The sequence below is a fragment of the Pteropus vampyrus genome, unplaced genomic scaffold (genome assembly GCF_000151845.1).
Source record: "Pteropus vampyrus isolate Shadow unplaced genomic scaffold, Pvam_2.0 Scaffold3, whole genome shotgun sequence".
Lineage (NCBI taxonomy): Eukaryota > Metazoa > Chordata > Mammalia > Chiroptera > Pteropodidae > Pteropus > Pteropus vampyrus.
The window spans coordinates 3,938,544-3,957,000 of NW_011888784.1; the positions used below are offsets into that span (position 1 = coordinate 3,938,544).

The 18,457-nt window shown below is 36.5% G+C and overlaps 1 protein-coding gene and 1 pseudogene across 1 annotated transcript in view; both read left to right on the top strand.

Annotated features, from left to right (window-relative positions):
* DYM (dymeclin) overlaps positions 1-18,457 on the top strand; it is a 276,445-nt gene that overhangs the window by 212,669 nt on the left and 45,319 nt on the right. Inside the window, exons 16-17 of the mRNA XM_023531219.1 lie at positions 1,535-1,717; positions 10,245-10,358. Of these exons, the coding sequence (XP_023386987.1) occupies positions 1,535-1,717; positions 10,245-10,358 (297 nt within the window). The remainder of the gene's footprint in view (positions 1-1,534; positions 1,718-10,244; positions 10,359-18,457) is intronic.
* LOC111740191 lies at positions 3,151-5,235 on the top strand (annotated as a pseudogene).

The window sequence follows — 18,457 nt, forward strand, 5'->3', positions numbered from 1 at the left end:
TATAACAAGAGAACATTCAAAACACATAGCCATACCCCAAAATGAGATAAGACATTTCTCAGAGCAGGGTCTGGAGCAGTGAACCTGCAGAGCTTCAGGTCTGGAAGAGCACAGGAGTGGCTGCAAGCTCAGCTCCTACAGGGTGCATCACTAAATGTGCCGAGGTAAGAGGCACCATGCTAGTGCCAGGTCCCCTGCTAGAAACTGGGAGCTGGATAGATCTTTTATTGAAAAGAGGCTGAATCAAGGTGTTAATATATGCTTTTAAGTTTTATGTCTAAGGAAGTGGAAGGATGCAGAACCAACCTTACAATGGGATTTTGAGCCAAACTGATAACTGTTGGTGACAGACCCTCTCCTTCCTCTCTGCAGTTTCATCACAAAGCAGTTGTGATACACCTGCCTTGATAACCTAGTTTCAGACTCTAGGAAGCCACTGCATAACCCTTAGATTTGGGGGACTAATCCACATTAAATAAGGCTGCGTAACCAAAACTCCAAAATACATGCTGAAATGTAACTTAATACTAAGAAAGACAGCCAATGTAGTCATGATCATGATTATGAAAGACAGCCAATATAGTCATGATCATGATTACGGTCAATTTATCTGAACAGAATTGAAAATTAAAAGAATAATTTTGAAAATACTCCAAGTATTTTTAGTATCCTCAAAGATAAATGAAGGAATAGTATTTAAAGAAGAATAAATAATTGTGAAATAAAAACGGGGAGAAATGAAATAAGAATATGACTGTGACAATACTAGTTAATTAGAAAACTTAAAATGAAAAATATAGTCATTAAACTTGAAAAGTCAATAAGCAGAATAAATTCTAAACCGGGCATTATCACAGAGGATCACATTGAGAACCCCATCAGACAGTGTTATAATTTTCACTTCAACTGGCAAACATAATTTACAAAATTCAAGAAGAGAAGGAAAGTCAATTGTATTTACATGTATTTTTGCTCTTTCTTCAAGAGATTTGTTGATTACTTACTTTGAGTTTTGCTGTCATATAACTATGTTTGGATTCCCAAAGACAATCGACTTTGAGAAAACAGAAACAAAACAATAGGCTTTTTGTCTGTAAATGTAAAGATTGAAATGACAGTGCAGAAAAATGAGGCCACATTCTGAATTAGGCACTTTTCTTGGAATTGGTAAGACCTTACCACCACTGTACATTATGAAAGTCTAATGATTTAGGGTGACACAGTGATGAGGATACAAATAAGGATCTATTAAATGAGGGGCTTAGTAAGCTCCAAATTTCCTTCTGGGTTGGCGAGTTTATAATTTATTACATGAAATTCCTAATTGTCACCATACTAAGTTTAAAATTTTTCCCCTCAGATTTTTTAGTAACTGATAACCTAATTCTAAAGAGTCTTGATAAAAATAGTCTTGAAGAGTTCTTCTGCATGATCTTTCCAGTGCTGTTACAATTTTGAAGCAGTTGCTCTCATTCTAGTTAATTCTGTGTCAAGGAGAAAAACACTGACTCTGTGTGGGGATTTTCTTTATCAGGCACAAGACCTAAATGTCATCGAAGAAGTGATTCGAATGATGTTAGAGATCATCAATTCCTGCCTGACAAATTCTCTTCACCACAATCCAAACTTAGTGTATGCACTGCTGTACAAACGGGATCTCTTTGAACAGTTTCAAACTCATCCTTCATTTCAGGATATAATGCAAAATATTGACCTGGTAAGTGTAAATGGAGATGTTTATTATGGTTCTTTTTTAAATATCAAAGTAGAGAAATTTTAACAGACCTCGATAAAAACTATAATAGTTAAAGTCTCTTCAACATTAACTGTATTTGCCATCTATTCTGCTATAACAGTTGTCGCATTCCATATGTGTGTGTATGTCTTAGATACATAGACATACGTATACACATACACACACGTATATATTTAATAGAATCGAGGTCATACTTTATTTTGTACAGTTCTGTATTCTTCCATTTTTACTTAACAATTAGATCATTAGCATTTTTCTGTAGTATCATCAATTCTTTGAAAATCTCACATTTTAATCTCTGTATTACGGATATCCTAAAATATATTTAACCATTATCTGAGATAAGAAAACCAAGATGCTAAGAGAAGGTTTCCCAGGTGAATTTAACACAAATCCAAGCCTAAGAGTCATTGTCTTAGATAATGATTACATATTTGCATAGGGCTTTATCATTGTGAGTTATTTACGCATCCATGATCTTATTTGACCCTTAAACCATCCTTTTGAGCGAGATTCGAGCAAAGCAAAGCAGGGCTCGAGAGGAAAAAAATCATTGGCTCAAGGTCATTTAGCTAGTAAGTCACTCAATCAGGCCTTGAATCCAGGTCTTCTCATTAATAACTCCATGTTTTCAACATTCACTTGAATAAACCTAAGTAAGATTTTACATGAGCAGGCTTTCCAACAACTTTTTGTTGAATACTGCCATGCAAAATAGTGCTGGGCACACTGGAAATTCATTCAAAACATTGTAAACGTTTACATATTTTTTTTAAATGCCATGATAAAGATATAAATAACATCTCTACTTTTTGCCTCTTTCAGCACTTTACCTTCCCCTTTCCTCCCCTAAATGCCCCTGAAATTTTGGCTTAAGCAAGCCTTTACTATTTCTTCTTTCATGAAGTTAACCTTGAAAAGTATTGGTAGAGGAGACTATGAATCTACTTTTATTTTTAGCTGACAGGGAGTTGAGAGTTGATATTTTTCATTAAGACATTCAGCAATGTTGACTATCTGAGACAGCCGTGACTAACCTTGGAGCACTTTTAACTTCTGCAGAAAGAGTTAGACGTGTGTTTTTCAAGTGGCCAAATTTCTATTATCCACTGGTACATATCCCTCCCGTCTAACTCCCAAGATGACATGATCTGGCTGAATTAGGCAGCAGGACAAAACAGAATTACCACAGCAAATGAGCGAGGACATGGAAGAATTTTAAGCCTGAGTATAAGTAGAGAACAGAGGCAGTGAACAATAATAGTTATGTAGTATAGTAAAGGCCAGAAATATATTTATTTGAGCTAAGACTTGACGAAGGTAGAGAGTGAGCCAAGTAGGTATCTAAGGTCAAAGTGTTCCAAGCAAAGAGAACGTAAGGATAGGCTGCGGACATGTCCCTGTCTCCCTCTGGAGTGAAAGATAGGTATGTTTACTGACCATTAGAGAAGATTTGGATCCCTAAGCTCAGAGTTCTACTGCATGTGCAAAGGTCATCTGGCCCTCTTCAAATCACCATTGTGCAAATTGGGGTTTGGGGAACCAGTGCAAAAATGTTAGCGCTATTGCTGTGACCATCCTTCATAAGTGACCCAGAAATCTCCATCTTCTTTCAGAATCCATGAAACTGTGACTAACTTGTTAACTTGCAAGTAGAGTAAAATTTCAGACTCTTCACAGTTCTTGACAATGTGAAATGGTATGATTTTATTTGAAGGTAGACTGTTAAATAAAGATGTATATTATAAACTCTAGGCGAATCACACAGAAGAAGTAGAGATATAACTAGATAAAATAGACCCATAAATTATACGCAATCCAAAGGCAGGCAAGAAAAGCAGAATAAATAATAGTGAACAAATAGAAAACAACGAGCAATATGGTAGATTTAAATTCAGCCACGTCAATAATTACATCAAATGCCTCAATGAAAATATTTTCAAATTGGATAACAAGTAAGATCTGACTATGTACTGTCTATAAGCAACTCACTTCAAAAACATAGATAGATTAAAAATAAAAGAATGAAAGAAGTTTTACCGTACAGGTGCTTATAAGAAGAAAGCTGGAGTGATAATAGTAAAGTAGACTTCGGAACAGGGAATATTGCCAGAGATAAAGAGCGATACCATAAAATGATGAAGAGGTAAATTCATCAAGAAGACATTACAATCCCAAATGTGGATGCACCTAACAAAGGTTCAAAATACATGAAGCAAAAACTGATGGAATTGCAAGGAGAAATAGACAAACTCATAATTATAACTGAAGAAGTCGATACTTCTTTCTTAGTAGCTGATACAGAAAGTAGACAGAAAATTAGTAACAGTACAGAAGACTAAAACAGTACTACCAACCAACTTGATTTAATTGACGTTTAGAAAACATTCCACCCAGCATTAGTACATGTAGAACATTCACTGAGATATTCCATACTTGGGGCCATAAAACCTCAACAAATTTAAAAGACTTGAAGTCATATACAGTATGTTCTTCGACCACAATGAAATTAAACTAGAAATCAATAAGAAAGATGTCTGGAAAATACCCTCAAATATTTGGAGATTAAACAATACACTTACAGGTCAAAGGGAGGAAGTCGCAAGGGAAATAGACATTTTTAAAAAGTGAGCAAAAATGAAAATGCAATATATCAAAATTTGTGGGACACAGCTAAAGCTTTGAGGGAAATTTACAGAATTAAATTCTTCTGTTAGAAAAGAAAATAGGTCTTAAATCAATGATAAGATTCCACATTAAGAAACTAGAAAAATACCATTAGTCAGAACTACCACCAGGAAATGGAGGCCATCAACACCCAGATCAGCCTGGAGCTCCATGCCACCGCATTTACCTGTCCATGTCTTTCTACTGGGACTGTGATTATGTGGCTTCGAAGAATTTTGCCAAATATTTTCTTTACCAAGCTTATGAGGAGAAGAAACATGCTGAGAAACTGATGAAGCTGCAAAGTCAACGAAGTGGCTCAATCTTCCTTCAGGATGTCAAGAAACCAGACTCTCACAATGGGAAGAATGGGTTGAATGAAATGATGTGTACATTACACTCGGAAGAAAGTGTGAATCACTGACTACTAGAACTGCACAAACTGGCCACTGACAAAAACGACCCCCATTTGCGTGACTTCATTGAGATTCATTACCTGGATGAACGGGTGAAATTCGTCAGACAATTCGGTGACCACATAACCAATTTATGCAAGACGGGGGCTCCCGAATCTGGCAGGGCAGGGTATCTCTTTAACAAGCACACCCTGGGAGACTGTGGTAACGAGAGCTAAGCCTTAGGCTGGCTTCCTGTAGCCACAGAGGTGACTTCCTTGGTCACCAAGGTAGTGTGTGCATGTTGAAGTTACCTTTTCTGTAGGTTTTACCAAAACATCTACTTAAGTTCTTTCCTTGTATCATTCCTTCAAATATAGTAATTTGGTACCATCTGCCCCCCCCCCAAAAAAAAAATGGAAAGAGAAGAATAAATTAAACACAAAGCTTACTAAGAAAGAAACATTATCTAAGTAGTTCTATGTCTTTATACTGAATTAGTACTTAAAAATTTTCCAATAGAGAAAACTCCAGGCCTACATGGCTTTACCCTTGAATTCTGCCAAACTTTTAAGAAAGAAATAATACTATTTTAATATAAACTTCTCTGTATAATAGAATAAAAAGACATACTTTCCAACTCATTTTATGAAGACATTATTAACTTAATGTCAATACTATACAAAGACATTACAAGAAAAGAAAGTTATAAATCAGTATCACTCATGGACAGAGGCACAAAAATCTTCAACAAAATATTAGCAAATCAAATTTAGCAATCTATCAAATTATCAGTTAGCACATATCCCAGGAATTCAGGCTGGTTCAACATTCAAAAACTAATCAATGTAATTCACCACATCAGCAAAGAAAAACCATAAAATCACCTTAGTGTATGCAGAAAAAGCGTTTGTCAAAATTCATTTTTTCATGATTAAAAAAAAAAAACCTATGCAAACTATGAAAACTTCCTCAATCTAGTACTAAGTTTAATTTTTTTGAAAATAATAAACTAATATAAATTTTTGAAAGAGATCAGTTATGCATAAATTCACATAAAAGTACATGCATTTTTAGTAATGTATTCAACTAGTGGTGATCATGTAGGTTTTAACTTTCAGGCTTTCCTGGAATTGTAGATTTCACTTGCTAGTCCTGTCTGGTTTGGTGAGATGACCTTTGCAACCAAACTCAGTTCTTACAAATTATTCACCTATAAGAGGCATAAAATCAGAAAATATAGACATGTAACTACAAAGAAATATTATCAATTGTATAGATTATTGGCAATAGTAACATTGTATAAATTTTATTCTTAACAGACTACTTTCACATGTATTATAATTATTTTCTATGTGGTAGATAGGGCACCTTTTTCATTTGAAGATATTGAAATATACCTAATAATAATGGCAGGGTGGCCATTTGACAAGCAAGAATGTTTGCCTGTCTAACATACACTTACTCTTTTGTCACCCTCATGTCCCCCGGAAAAGCTTCTCATTTCTATAAATCTGTGTTCTGGTGATCATTCGCTTTCATGATAGGTGGTTAAATGTGATTTTAACATTACTCAAAGAGTGCAGCTGATTAATCAGACCATGACATTGAACAATTATTGTTCAAAACTAATAGCCAAATTGAAGGTAATGTGCTATACTTAGATTTAATGAATTGCAGCCAAATATGGTAGGTGGAGGAAAGTTATAAAACACCCACTGTGAAAAAGTGCCTTCCGTTGAAAGGTTGCCTTTGAGTTACACTAACATATCATTCATTCTAATTTTAGCTAAGGTTTTAACTTTAATTTTTTTTCTATTATTGGCTATTATTGGCTGAATATGCAGACATATTCAGAGGGAAAAAAAGTTGATCTAAATAGTTTTAATGGTTACTGTGGAAGTTGATAAAAGCCTGTTATCATCATCATCACTAAATTTACTATTGTGTGCAAAATTCTAACCTAGTATTAGGAAATACATGTTTCTATCTTTGAATACAGATTTTTTTTTTTTTACTAGTTTCACATTCTTTGCTAGTGTTGCATCCTGACTCCAAAGGAAATTTTCAGCTAAACAGCTTAACACCTTTCACCTCAAATGTTTTCTATTAAAAAAAACTAAGCCTTTGTTACATAGAATTGCTGGAGATAATAAAGTAAGAAGAAACATCCGGGTTCCAGTCTGACTCCTGCCACTTACTTGGCTAACCCTGGCCAAGCCTCTCTCTCTCTGATCCTGTTGACTCATCTGCAGGACAGATTTTATCAGCTTCATAGGATTGTTGTGAGAATTAAATAAATAGTATACGTAGCTCCCAATGGCCCATGATAAACGTGCAATAAATGTTCGTTCACTTTCTTTTTGACATATAAATTATATTTCTTTTCTGGAATTGGTAATTTTAGCATTGTTTTAAAGTAGTGGGAGTTTGAATGCAAAAACATTAGAATGTCAGCTTTACAACATACAGATAAGATACAGTTCAAGAAAAGAAAATTTACTTAGAAATTGAGTCTCTTGCCTACTCTGCAGCTCCCATGGGAATGGGAGTGTTTGCGGCTTAGAGGCAAGTCTGTTTAAGCCACAGAGTGATCATTGCATTATTTTGCATTACTTTGTTCTTTGATGATGTGACATGTAAGTACTCTCTCCTATGTTGGTTTGTTGTGTCTGAATATTTGACTACTGTCCATTCCACTTAGCTTTGACTATATGTATTTCGTTATCTCAATCAGTGATCTCCAAAGCGGATAATACACATACCCCAGAGGTGTTAACTGACAATCCATAGGGGTATGGGAAGAAAATGTTAGAGCTTTTATTTATTGACTAAAAGTAAACAGATTTCTTTTTACTAATTCTTTATATTGGCATGGACCAGCAGCCAGGGTCTCTGGGTCAGCCACAGTACTCCAGGTATCCTGAAGGAGGAAATAGGAGTGCTTCAGCTTGGAGAGCTTACCTTTCATTCATTTGAGGTTTATTGTATTTTATGTGTTCATGGTTTTACTATCTAGATCTAACTAAATAAACCCTCACAAAATGAGCACGATTTGCATGATTCCTGCAAAGGAACCGCAAATTGATGGCAAAACAATAATATAAGTATTCAGATATAATATGTATTTAATACGTGATGAAAATAAAATGGCAAAGCTGACATCCCTCTCCTAGAATAAAAGTGCTACATTACAAGGTAAAAACAGTAATGAATCAGTCTACTCTCACAAGAAATGGATCCATAAAAATTATCAAGAACGCTGTTTGCATTATGGATTTACATAAACAGTGCATCTTACTGTAAGTGTTATTATGTTTTCTGATGATCATGTGAAGCCTTTGTGATTAGCAAGACATATAATAGCTAATTATCCAGATTATTTTTAATGATAATATTTTGAGTACAAAAAGTATTTTGTGTCTACAATTAAAATCTAGTTATTTTTTCTTTATTTAAATTTTTATGTACATTTCATAACATGTAAATCATTAATGTTGCAGTATATAGCATAATTTATAAATAAATGGGACATATATTGGAAGTACATCCTCACTTTTTTGCTTGTAGGTGTGTATAGTCAAAAATAAATTTGGAGACTGCTGGTCTGTATTCTGGCTAATGGTCAAAATCACATAGAGAGACTGGTGTAGAGGGTCTCTGGCCAGGCCTGGGGATCAGTATTTTCACAAAGATTCCTGGCTACTTTCGATGATCAGCCACCATTGAGAGCTATTCCTTGTCTGCGTTATCTACTGCTATAAGCCGAAAATCATCCAATAGTGAAAATATCTGTGGTTAGTAAATATTAGAAGGGGGAAAAAACATTCTATAAGCCTCAAACATCTGTAAGATTTACATACTTTTCTATTAGCATTTTTCATTTCTTAGAATGTGTTTTTAACAGATATATTCCTAGTCTTTAAATATTTTTTGGTCAAAGAAGAAAGCTTTATGTACAGATATTAGGCTAAACCATATGAAATTGCCAACATTCAACCATTTTTTTTTACCTAAAAAAAATGGCATTTCATATGGTTAACCAAATTTTTTTTCTCAGAAAAACAATGTGTAAAACCAGTAAAGATATTTATATAAGAGAAAAATATTTAATTTGCATCTTTGTTGTTGTGTATTTTTAAATAAATTTTAATTTAATTATTTCAGTATGTTTTCTATCTGTATTGTGTCTGTCTTCAAAGACTTAATCACTATATTATAAAAATCAATTTAAAAAAAATCAATTTGAGTACACGCTGTGTCTAAACTCAGAACAGAATTTTATCCCAGAATTTCCCAAAAGAGCTTAAAATCTGACTTGGGAAAAAACAAGATCCATAGGCATATGCTGGAAAACCAACCTGTCGTGGACAAAATAAACAGCTTGAAAAGGGGCTGGTGCCAGCAGATTGCCTGAGATAAATTATTTATCGCGACTCAACCACCATGTACCCAGCCATCAGCTGCCTTTATTTTCACTCATTGCTGCTGTCTCTCAAGGCACAGACTCATTAAGATCCTGGCTCCACCGGGCCTCTTTACTTTACACTGGAATGATTAGCAAAAAATAGTACTCCTGAACGAAATATTTAGGAGAGTAATCTTAAATGAAAATTTATAAAAATGTTTGCAAATAATTGTTAGTAACTTAATATAAAATAAAAATGGAACTAGTCAAGTTTGTTTTAAAAGCATGTTTTTATATTTTTGCATTTATGACTATAAACATTTAAGTTATCCTCTTGAATAAAAAGATCTACAGTCATCTTGATTTATTAAAACTGTGATTTTTAAATGATTTGTTAAAGTATGACATTCTTTTAGTGTTTTGTGACAAATATTAAAGGACAATATTATTTCCAGAATGCTATGTGTTGGCATCTTGCTGCATAGTTCAGGCTGTGCCGTGACATGAGACAAAGGAATTACACTTTGCTGTTGATTGTTCCTGGTGACCAGGAATAAAAGTGTTGTGGGAAAATTAAATTAATAAATAATACCCCAAACATCATTTTAGCCATTAGCTTCAAATTGTTATTAAGCCTTTTTTTTTTAAAGAGTTACTATTAAGCCTTGATACTGAAAGGTCTTAAGCTTTAGCTTTCTCTTCCTACCTTCTGATGGGTGCTGCTCTCTAAATGAAATATAAATGCAAGGTAAGGCAGCACAAGAAAGAGCAGAATTCAGGAGCCTACTTATCCATTATCACAGAATGGATAAGCAGCCCAGAATATTCAGAGATTGGCTCTGATTCAGCCTTCAAACCCTTTACAGCGAGGATTGCACTTAGGAGGGCTAGTGAATTAAAAGCCAGGTCACTGTAAGAAGTGGAATCATGACAGTTTGCCTACTATGTGAGAAAGGCATCTACTGAAAATTTGTCTCATACATCTACTTGTTTAAAAAAATAATGCTTTGCATTCCAGGTGATCACCTTCTTTAGCTCAAGGTTGCTACAAGCTGGAGCTGAGCTCTCAGTGGAACGGGTCCTGGAAATCATCAAGCAAGGAGTTGTTGCATTGCCCAAAGACAGGCTGAAGGTAAGATTGGCAAACGAACACGTACTGTTGAATAATTTGATGTAAATATTAGTGTCTGAGCAGGCCCTCTTCAGAATCATACCACTTACCCAGTACTTGTGCTGGAAAAGGCTCTTTAAATATTGCCTACTCTGCTGTACATTGATACCGTGGTGAAGAAGTATTCTCACAATTCTCCCAAAAGTAAATAGCAAAAGAACTAATATTTTCATATCACTGCATATCCTGTGAATAACCACTATATATACTAGATGAGTAATTTATATAAAGGAGCATCTTACTTTTTTACCCGGTGAAATAAATTCGTCCTTGTAAGTATCATCAGGAGTCGATGGGAAGGCAGAGGTGGTGATGATAACTACAGCAATGGCTGACACATAGCATTCACTCAGTGCTGTGTGGGGTTCTAGGTGTATTACATATATTAACTCACTTGACCTTCACAGCAGCCTTTTAAGGTAGGTCGCATTATCATCCTGATTTTCCAGATGAGGAAACCGATGCACAGAAAAGGTAAGTAACTTACCCAAAGCCATACAGCTAGAAAACTGGGAGATTCACATCCAGGCACTCCGGCTCCAAAGCCCACGCTCATAGCCAGCACACTATTTGCGGTATGCTTGGGTATTCTATGGAAAGAGAAGCATTTTGTGAAAGAGGTTTGGGGAAATACTGTATTTTAAGAAAGCATTTAGATTTTGTATTTTGGATGTGTTCTTAAAGTGATCTCCTGATATAAAACTCATACTTTAAGACTAATTTTTCCATAGGAAAAAATGTAAATGTCACAGATTCGGGGATGCATGAATATACAGCAGTGTAGCATATTTTTACTTTAATACTCCATTTAAATTTTTTCCTACATTACCTTCTAAATGTTTTAAAGTGCTCAATCCTAAATTAACAACTTAGTCATAGGGGATGTTTGGCCTTCTTTGTAGTGTTTTATCACAACTAACTTCTGTTCCAAAGTTACTGTTTGGGGGGCTGTGTTTTTCAACACTATCACTAGAACCACTGCTTAATGAACGCTTGAGAGATATTGTTATAGGACATGAAAATATTTTCAGTTATAATAACAGAGTTTGTAAAACAACAGCACATTAGTCATCATAACCACTTACAGAAGCTCCACATCAACAGCGGGAGGCTCTCGCAGTGCTGAGCAAAGACGGCAGGTGGTTCTGTTTATCAGCTAAAATGGCACCACCATGTGGCAACAGCACAAAAACTAATCACAGTTAACCAGACACTCCAGTTTTATTCCTGAAAATTCTTTAAATGTAGGGAATTCATATTATTTCCATTCTCACATTAAGTATATTTTTAGGAGGTTTTTGCTCTGTTTCAGATTTATTTAAATTATGCCATATGAACCAGTACAAAAATCCATAAAGATTAGAGTGGCAGTTCACAGGAAGTGATGGATCTTGGCATCTAAGCTAAGTCGAGAAAGAAGTAGAACTATCAGGAGCTTGGCTGTAAGAAAAGGATCACACAGAAGAGCTTGGGGAAGGGGGATTTTAATGACATCAAAGAACTGGCATAGTAGAAGCAATGGAGATTGTGGCTTGAGAGCATTATATTGAGGCTGAAGATGTCAAAAGTAGATCAGATCTCAGTGATAACATGGTCTGGGTTTGGCCATGGGAGACTGAAGTGATACGGGTGTGAATGAAAGGCAGTATGATTATGCTGGTTAATGAACTAGAAGCCAAGGTCGTTCACATGGACCTTATAGTCAGTCAGGATGATAAGCCATGAGGTGGAGAGAAAGACTGAGCCGAATGGTGCAGTAAATGGGAAAGCGGCCTAGAAGTCAGTAGATGGCAGCTACGCGGGGGAGAGGAAGCTGGTACCAGCCTCACAGGAGCAGGGATTTTGCTTAAGAGTAGAGGATAAGAGGGGCGATAGCCAGGGAACAAAGAGTAAGTAGCCTCAATTTCCAAAGGCTCCAGGGGAGCTGGAGTCCTGAGAGAAGAGCCAGATCTCAGTCGAAGTATGAGGGAAAATTCAGCACGGGGACTGAGAAGGTAGGGATACTTAATAGCCATGAAATAGGGGTTCAGAAAGGCACTGTGGGTATGGAAGCAAGGGAAGACCAGGATGTTGGACCAGGGGAGAGAGCACAAAGCAGTATGGGGACAAAAGTACTGGAGAAGGTGCCGCCTGGAGGGGCTTACATTTGAGCAGTGACCAGCGATGATGAGGACACAGGACGTGTTAGGTTTAAGCTTGCCACAAGGTTCCATCAACAGTAAATCTTGGGCACATCAGTGATCAAAGGTCCCTGCCCTCACAGGGCTCACAGTCTAGCAGGAGGAGGCCGACAATGAACAGTGAGCATAATATAATAACAATGATCTAATGTACTGAAGAGTGATAAGTGCTCTGCAGAATAAAAAACAGCAGGTTAAGGGGTTCAGGAGTGAGGGTGTGGTGGGAGAAAGTTGTAGAATTACAAAGAATGGGCTGAGCAACACTTAGCAAAGATAAAAAAGAAGGTGAGAGAGTTAACCATGCTGATTCAGAGAGTCCCAAGCAGCAAGAGCAACTACTGAAAAGGTATTAAGCCAGGAGGATGCCTGGCATGTTGAAGAAATAACAGGGAGACCAAAGGGGCTAGAGCTGCGTGAACAAGGGGGAGAGTTGTAGGAGGTGAACAAAGATGACGGGGGGTGAGGCGGTGCAGTGAAATGGGGAGCCAGTGCAAAATTTTGAGAAGAGAAGTGTCACGATGTGGTTTATATTTTAATGGGATCATTCTGGCTGCTGTGTTGACACTACACTACACTATAGGGAGACATTGAAAGAGATGCCGGTTAGAAGATGATTGCTTTATTGGACCACAGTGGTAAGGTGGAAGTGCCAATAGAATTAGTCCAAGAAATTGTCTGGTGGGCAGAGGAGAGCACTTAGGCCTCTTAGGAGACCGTAGCAGTCTGCACTGATTACAAGAGTTCCAAGGAATGGTGGCTAGAACATAGGTCCTGACAGACTGCTTAGAGAACTGTGAGATGTTGGTTGTCCGAGTCTGTCACGGTTAGAAGCCTGGCTCAGCTGCGCTTAATGCCATGTGGCTCATCAGTGCTTGTGGGTCAGTATGCTGTCTGTGCTAAACAATTCAGAGCAGACTTTCAGATGCCACACCATAAGACAATCTGGAAAACTTTCAGAGAATCACCAGAATTATGAAAGAACACAGGGAGTGATTAGAGAAAAATCACACTCTTCTTATTAGCCTTAAGAAGACAAGATTCGAGCAGAAGAGACTTGTCTTCAAATACGGGAAGAATTGTTTATGAAGCAAATTTGGACATGTTCCTTGTGGTCTGAAGAGTAGGACCAATGGGTAGAAGCTACATACAAGGACCTGCATTTCAGTCCCATATAAGGAAGAACTTTCTAACAGATTTTTGGAATTATTTAGAGATGGAATAGGCAACTTTTGGGAAGTGATGCATTCATTCTCACTAGATAGAGATGTTAGGGGAATAGGCTAATGGCCACTTGGCAGGGGTGCAAATAGGCTCCATCTTGGATGCAGCTCTTATCTCTTCTGCAGTGCTATTTACAATAGCCAAGATAATGGAAGCAACCTAAGTGCCCATCAGTGGACGACTGGATAAAGAAGATGTGGTACACACACACACACACACACACACACACACAGTGGAATATTACTCGGCCATAAAAAATTAAACCTTACCATTTGCAACATCATGGATGGACCTAGAGGATATTATGCTAAGTGGAATGTCAGCCAGAGACAGACACCATATGATCCCATTTATATGTGGAATTTAAAGAACAAAATAAGCAAACAAAACAGAAACAGACTCATAGATACAGAGAACAAACTGATGATTGCCAGATGGGAGCAAGACTTTGCCAATATCCTGTTTCTCAGACTTTTGCCTACTGACTTTCTCATCCATCAGTGGCTCTTACTTACACAATTACTACTGTGGTATTTACCTAATGATAATTTGTATTTTATTCTGTAGATTATTATTCAATACTATCATCTGTTTTGTTGCTCAGATTGTTCTAGCTTTGGCTAATGGGAGCTTCTCCGGGTTGGTTTCTGTGTCCTTTGATGTCTTTGACATGCCTCCATCTTGTTTTCTGTACTTCTTTACTTTTTGGTGCTTCCAGATGCTCCAGACTCTGGGATATTTTTCCTACCGCAGCCCTGGAATCAACCACTTCTCCAGTGAGCCCTAATTCCTTTTTTTCTTTTTCCTTTCTTTTCCTTCTCTTTTCTTTTGTTAATAAATGTATTTAGGAAACAAGACCTAACCTAGGCACTAACCCTTCCACTCACCAGTCCTTTCCCCATGTCCTTTCTCTTCCATGGAGCGAATGCTTCTTCACTCTGCTGTCATACCCAAGTACTTTTCTTCTTTTATGTCTCTCTCTACCCTATGATAAACCTAAGCTCCTTTCTTTTGGCTTATCTCTCACTAATTGTGTCCTTAGTCCATTTTTTCTACTTACCCCAATCCCAGACTTTATTTTCTAATTCCTTTATTGAATGCCTCTGGCCCAAGAGCCCTTCCATGTACCATAGCAGGTACTGCAAGTTAATTTTGTAGTACATTATACTACTTACCTTAAAACAAAATCAATTAACAGTGTACGGCTATATGTTTGAATATTAATATGTTCTTCATTTATTATACTGTGTTCAGAAAGAAATGTCCTCTCTATTTGAGATAGTAACATATAAATGAAAATATAGTTTTTTGTTTTTCAGGATTATGGCTAAATAAAAAGAGAGATTAATTGGTCTGTGAGAGGTCCCAGGCCAGTTAACTCTTATTTAGAGCAAGATCCTATTGAGACCAAGGTCATGGATAAATCCCTTAAGTGGGCCATTTAATTTTGTTCTGATACATAGTAAGGAACTGTACTCCTGATGCCAACTTACCATCTCACTCTATGGTTGCAAGAGGGACAGATGATAGAGGATGGATGATTCAGTTAAAAAAGAAAGAAAGCCACCCCCAGAACTAGAAAAGAAACTAAAATTATATTTATTCACAGATGGTTAGTCATCCTTAGTTGGTTTAAATGATGGCACATTATTACCACAGATGTTACTAGAAAAAAAAGGCTGTTTATAATCAAGCCTTATCTCAATTATTTTAATCATCTTTTTGGATTGAGTGTTTATAATAAAACGAATCACTTAAACCTCTAGAGTTTAATTCACAGAATACTGTTGTATCTAAAGTTGATTGAAAATGCAAGCTGTGTGTTGAATAATATTTGTTTTATACCACATGACAGCACATTATAGTCTTTTGGGTGGTTCACTAATATATACTGATAAAATAATTTTCGGGTATGTAGTAATAGCTTTGTATGCAAGATTGATGTAAAAGAGGTTGTTTCAAACTGGAAATGCTGTTTTAGTAAGCTCTTTATGAATAATGTGTAGAATAGTGTATGCTTACTGATCTGTTCTTTCTTAAAATATAAGTTAAACGTTAGGAAAATTCTGAGTTCTTTCCAACCACCTTTTGGGTTGTTAAGAGGGGCACAACGCCCATTACTTGTGAGAAATTAACCAGCTAATGTCAACTGAAGAAGAGAAACTAAAAAGTTTTGAAGTTTCCCTTGCATTATAGAACAAAGCCAAATTTGTAGAAGTATTTTTCCAATTTTGGGCAAGTAAACATTAAGATCTAGAAGCCCATGGCATAGTAATTGACTTTCAGCCAAATAAAATATTTTTCAATCAAACGTTATTTGACATAGCCTTCTAAAATATTTGTGTAATATCCTGTGTGGGAATATATACTCTTTGGATAAATCTGTCTATATAATTAAACAACTTGGCTGTTCAGAGTAAATAGTATTAATGTCACTCTAAACATCCTCTTCTTACTGGTATTCCGTGAAGTCTGGGAAAGGCAATACCAGGTAATTAGCTTTTTCGGACTGCCCCGCACAAACAGAAACGTAAAGAGCAGGCCCTGAAATCCTAAGTTGCTTATTTCTCCTTTAGGGTTTGGAAGGAAATATATAAAGTTAGTGTGCCCTCTGGGAGCTGAGTTCGAAGCCACGGCTCAAAGTTCTCACTGTGTGCGTGCACAGCAGGACATGTTCCTGGCTCCCATTTTACTTCCTAGCGAGCAACTCGGATGTCATCCTGATGGGTCAGCATTCATCCAGGTCCTTGCAGGTTCTCATACCCCTGCCACACCGCCCTATGTCATCATACTTGATAATGTGAAGTTTCCAAGTTCCCTCTTTTTTTCTATTTAGCAATTTAGCGAATCTGTAATTTGAAGATTAAAAATTTTACCATATCTAGTGTTTAAAAATTAGGTCATGCTTTTACAAGGGGAATTGAGTAGAAGATAACTCCTCTTTTAGTATAAATAGGAAACTATGGAATAATATAAGTTTCTGACATTAATTGAATTTTTCATTTCATTCAATTAAGACACTTGATAAATCATAGGAATTAAAGTGGATAACTAGTTTCACACTAAATGATATTTAAAGCCTTTATTTTATATTCACATTTTAGAATACTTTCACCGTTGTTAATTGTTTAAGGAGAAATATGGTACGTTAACTGAAATTTTAAGAATTTTTTCATAGCTTCTTAATATTGACTTACTTAAAAGAAACTTCCCCCTTTCTTCTTCTGGGAGTCTCACCCTGTCCCCACCCCAAGTGCCTTTTATTTCTCCATCAGTTCTCTATCTCCAGAGCAGATTCCTGAGTGCCACTCTCGTGTGCCCACCTGCTGTGGAATGGCCCCACCTCAGAGCCCCACAGGAACCGGCACTCGGCAAGTTCACAGTCACAGCCCCTGTGCCCTTGCACATCTTCCCACCTCGTGTATTTCTACCCATGGAAATATGACTAGCCAGCATCCTCCCTTTAACCCAGAAGTATCTACATTACGCTGTAAGTTCTGTGAATTCTCATTTCCCAAGTCTCTCCTGTCCCTCCTCATTGCCACTGTCCCATTTTGCTTCTCTGCATCTCACACCATCTGTTACCAGAGCCAACTAACTGGTGTTCCTACTTCCATGTTTTTTTTCTTCCCAAGGCATCCTTAGCCCAGTTCTCCAAATCATGGTTTCCAGTGACCCAGGGAACGGCAAGCTGCAAGGCCAGCTCTGGAAAATGTCGATACTTTTCCATTGAAAAGGAAACATTAATCTGTGTGACTTTATCTTTAAATTTCTGCTATTGATTTTGATAGAATTATTTTCTTTGGCATAGTCAGAAATTGGTGATTCATAAAATTTCCTGAAAAGAGAATCTGCTATGGTGCTTAAAAAATAAAACTGTTACTCATCTGTCCCAATCGCGACTCTTCTAATAAGTTGACCCTGTGAAAGTTATTAAGATTGTTTCATCGCTTCTATAGTTACTGTCCAAGTCATTTACTACAATCCTTACAAAGCATTTTGTAATGAACTTTATGTCAAAAAATAATATCGCCCAGATAGTTACAAAATTATTTATCTTTAATGGTGATAAGTGAGGAATGACTTATTTCTGATAAAAAGGATGACTAAAAATTATAATAATTTGTTCTGTGGATTCCGCTTATTTTATTAGTATTCTCAAGTCAGCTTTTCTACATAGAATTTTTCTTAAGTAAAAGAATAGGAAAACTAAATAATAGTGTTTGCTTCCTGTGATTTTTTTTTTTTTTTGAAAAGATGTTCTTAATTAAGCATACATCCCAAAAGTTTCTGAAAACTTTTAAGGTGATAAAAGCTTTTTTTTTTTTTTTTAAAGTCTTATGTCTTAAACACTGATATAATTTCCTACACACAGCAAAATTAGTCATTTTGGAGAACAACACTGATTTCTTCATGATGGCTTTCATTTCTGGGACAAGTTGGAAGGGGCAGTGATTGGCGCATATATAATCACACCGAGGATGCTGGTGAGCATCTGGCCGTAGCAGTTGAAGTTCCTTTATCCTGCATTTGTTGGCTTTAGAGGACTCGAGGCCCTGAAACTCTAGTGTAGTTCTGTGAAGAATGTGAATACTGTTACTGCTTAACAGTGAGTTTGAGATAATCAGCTAATGTAACAGGTTTATTTTCCTGGCAGTT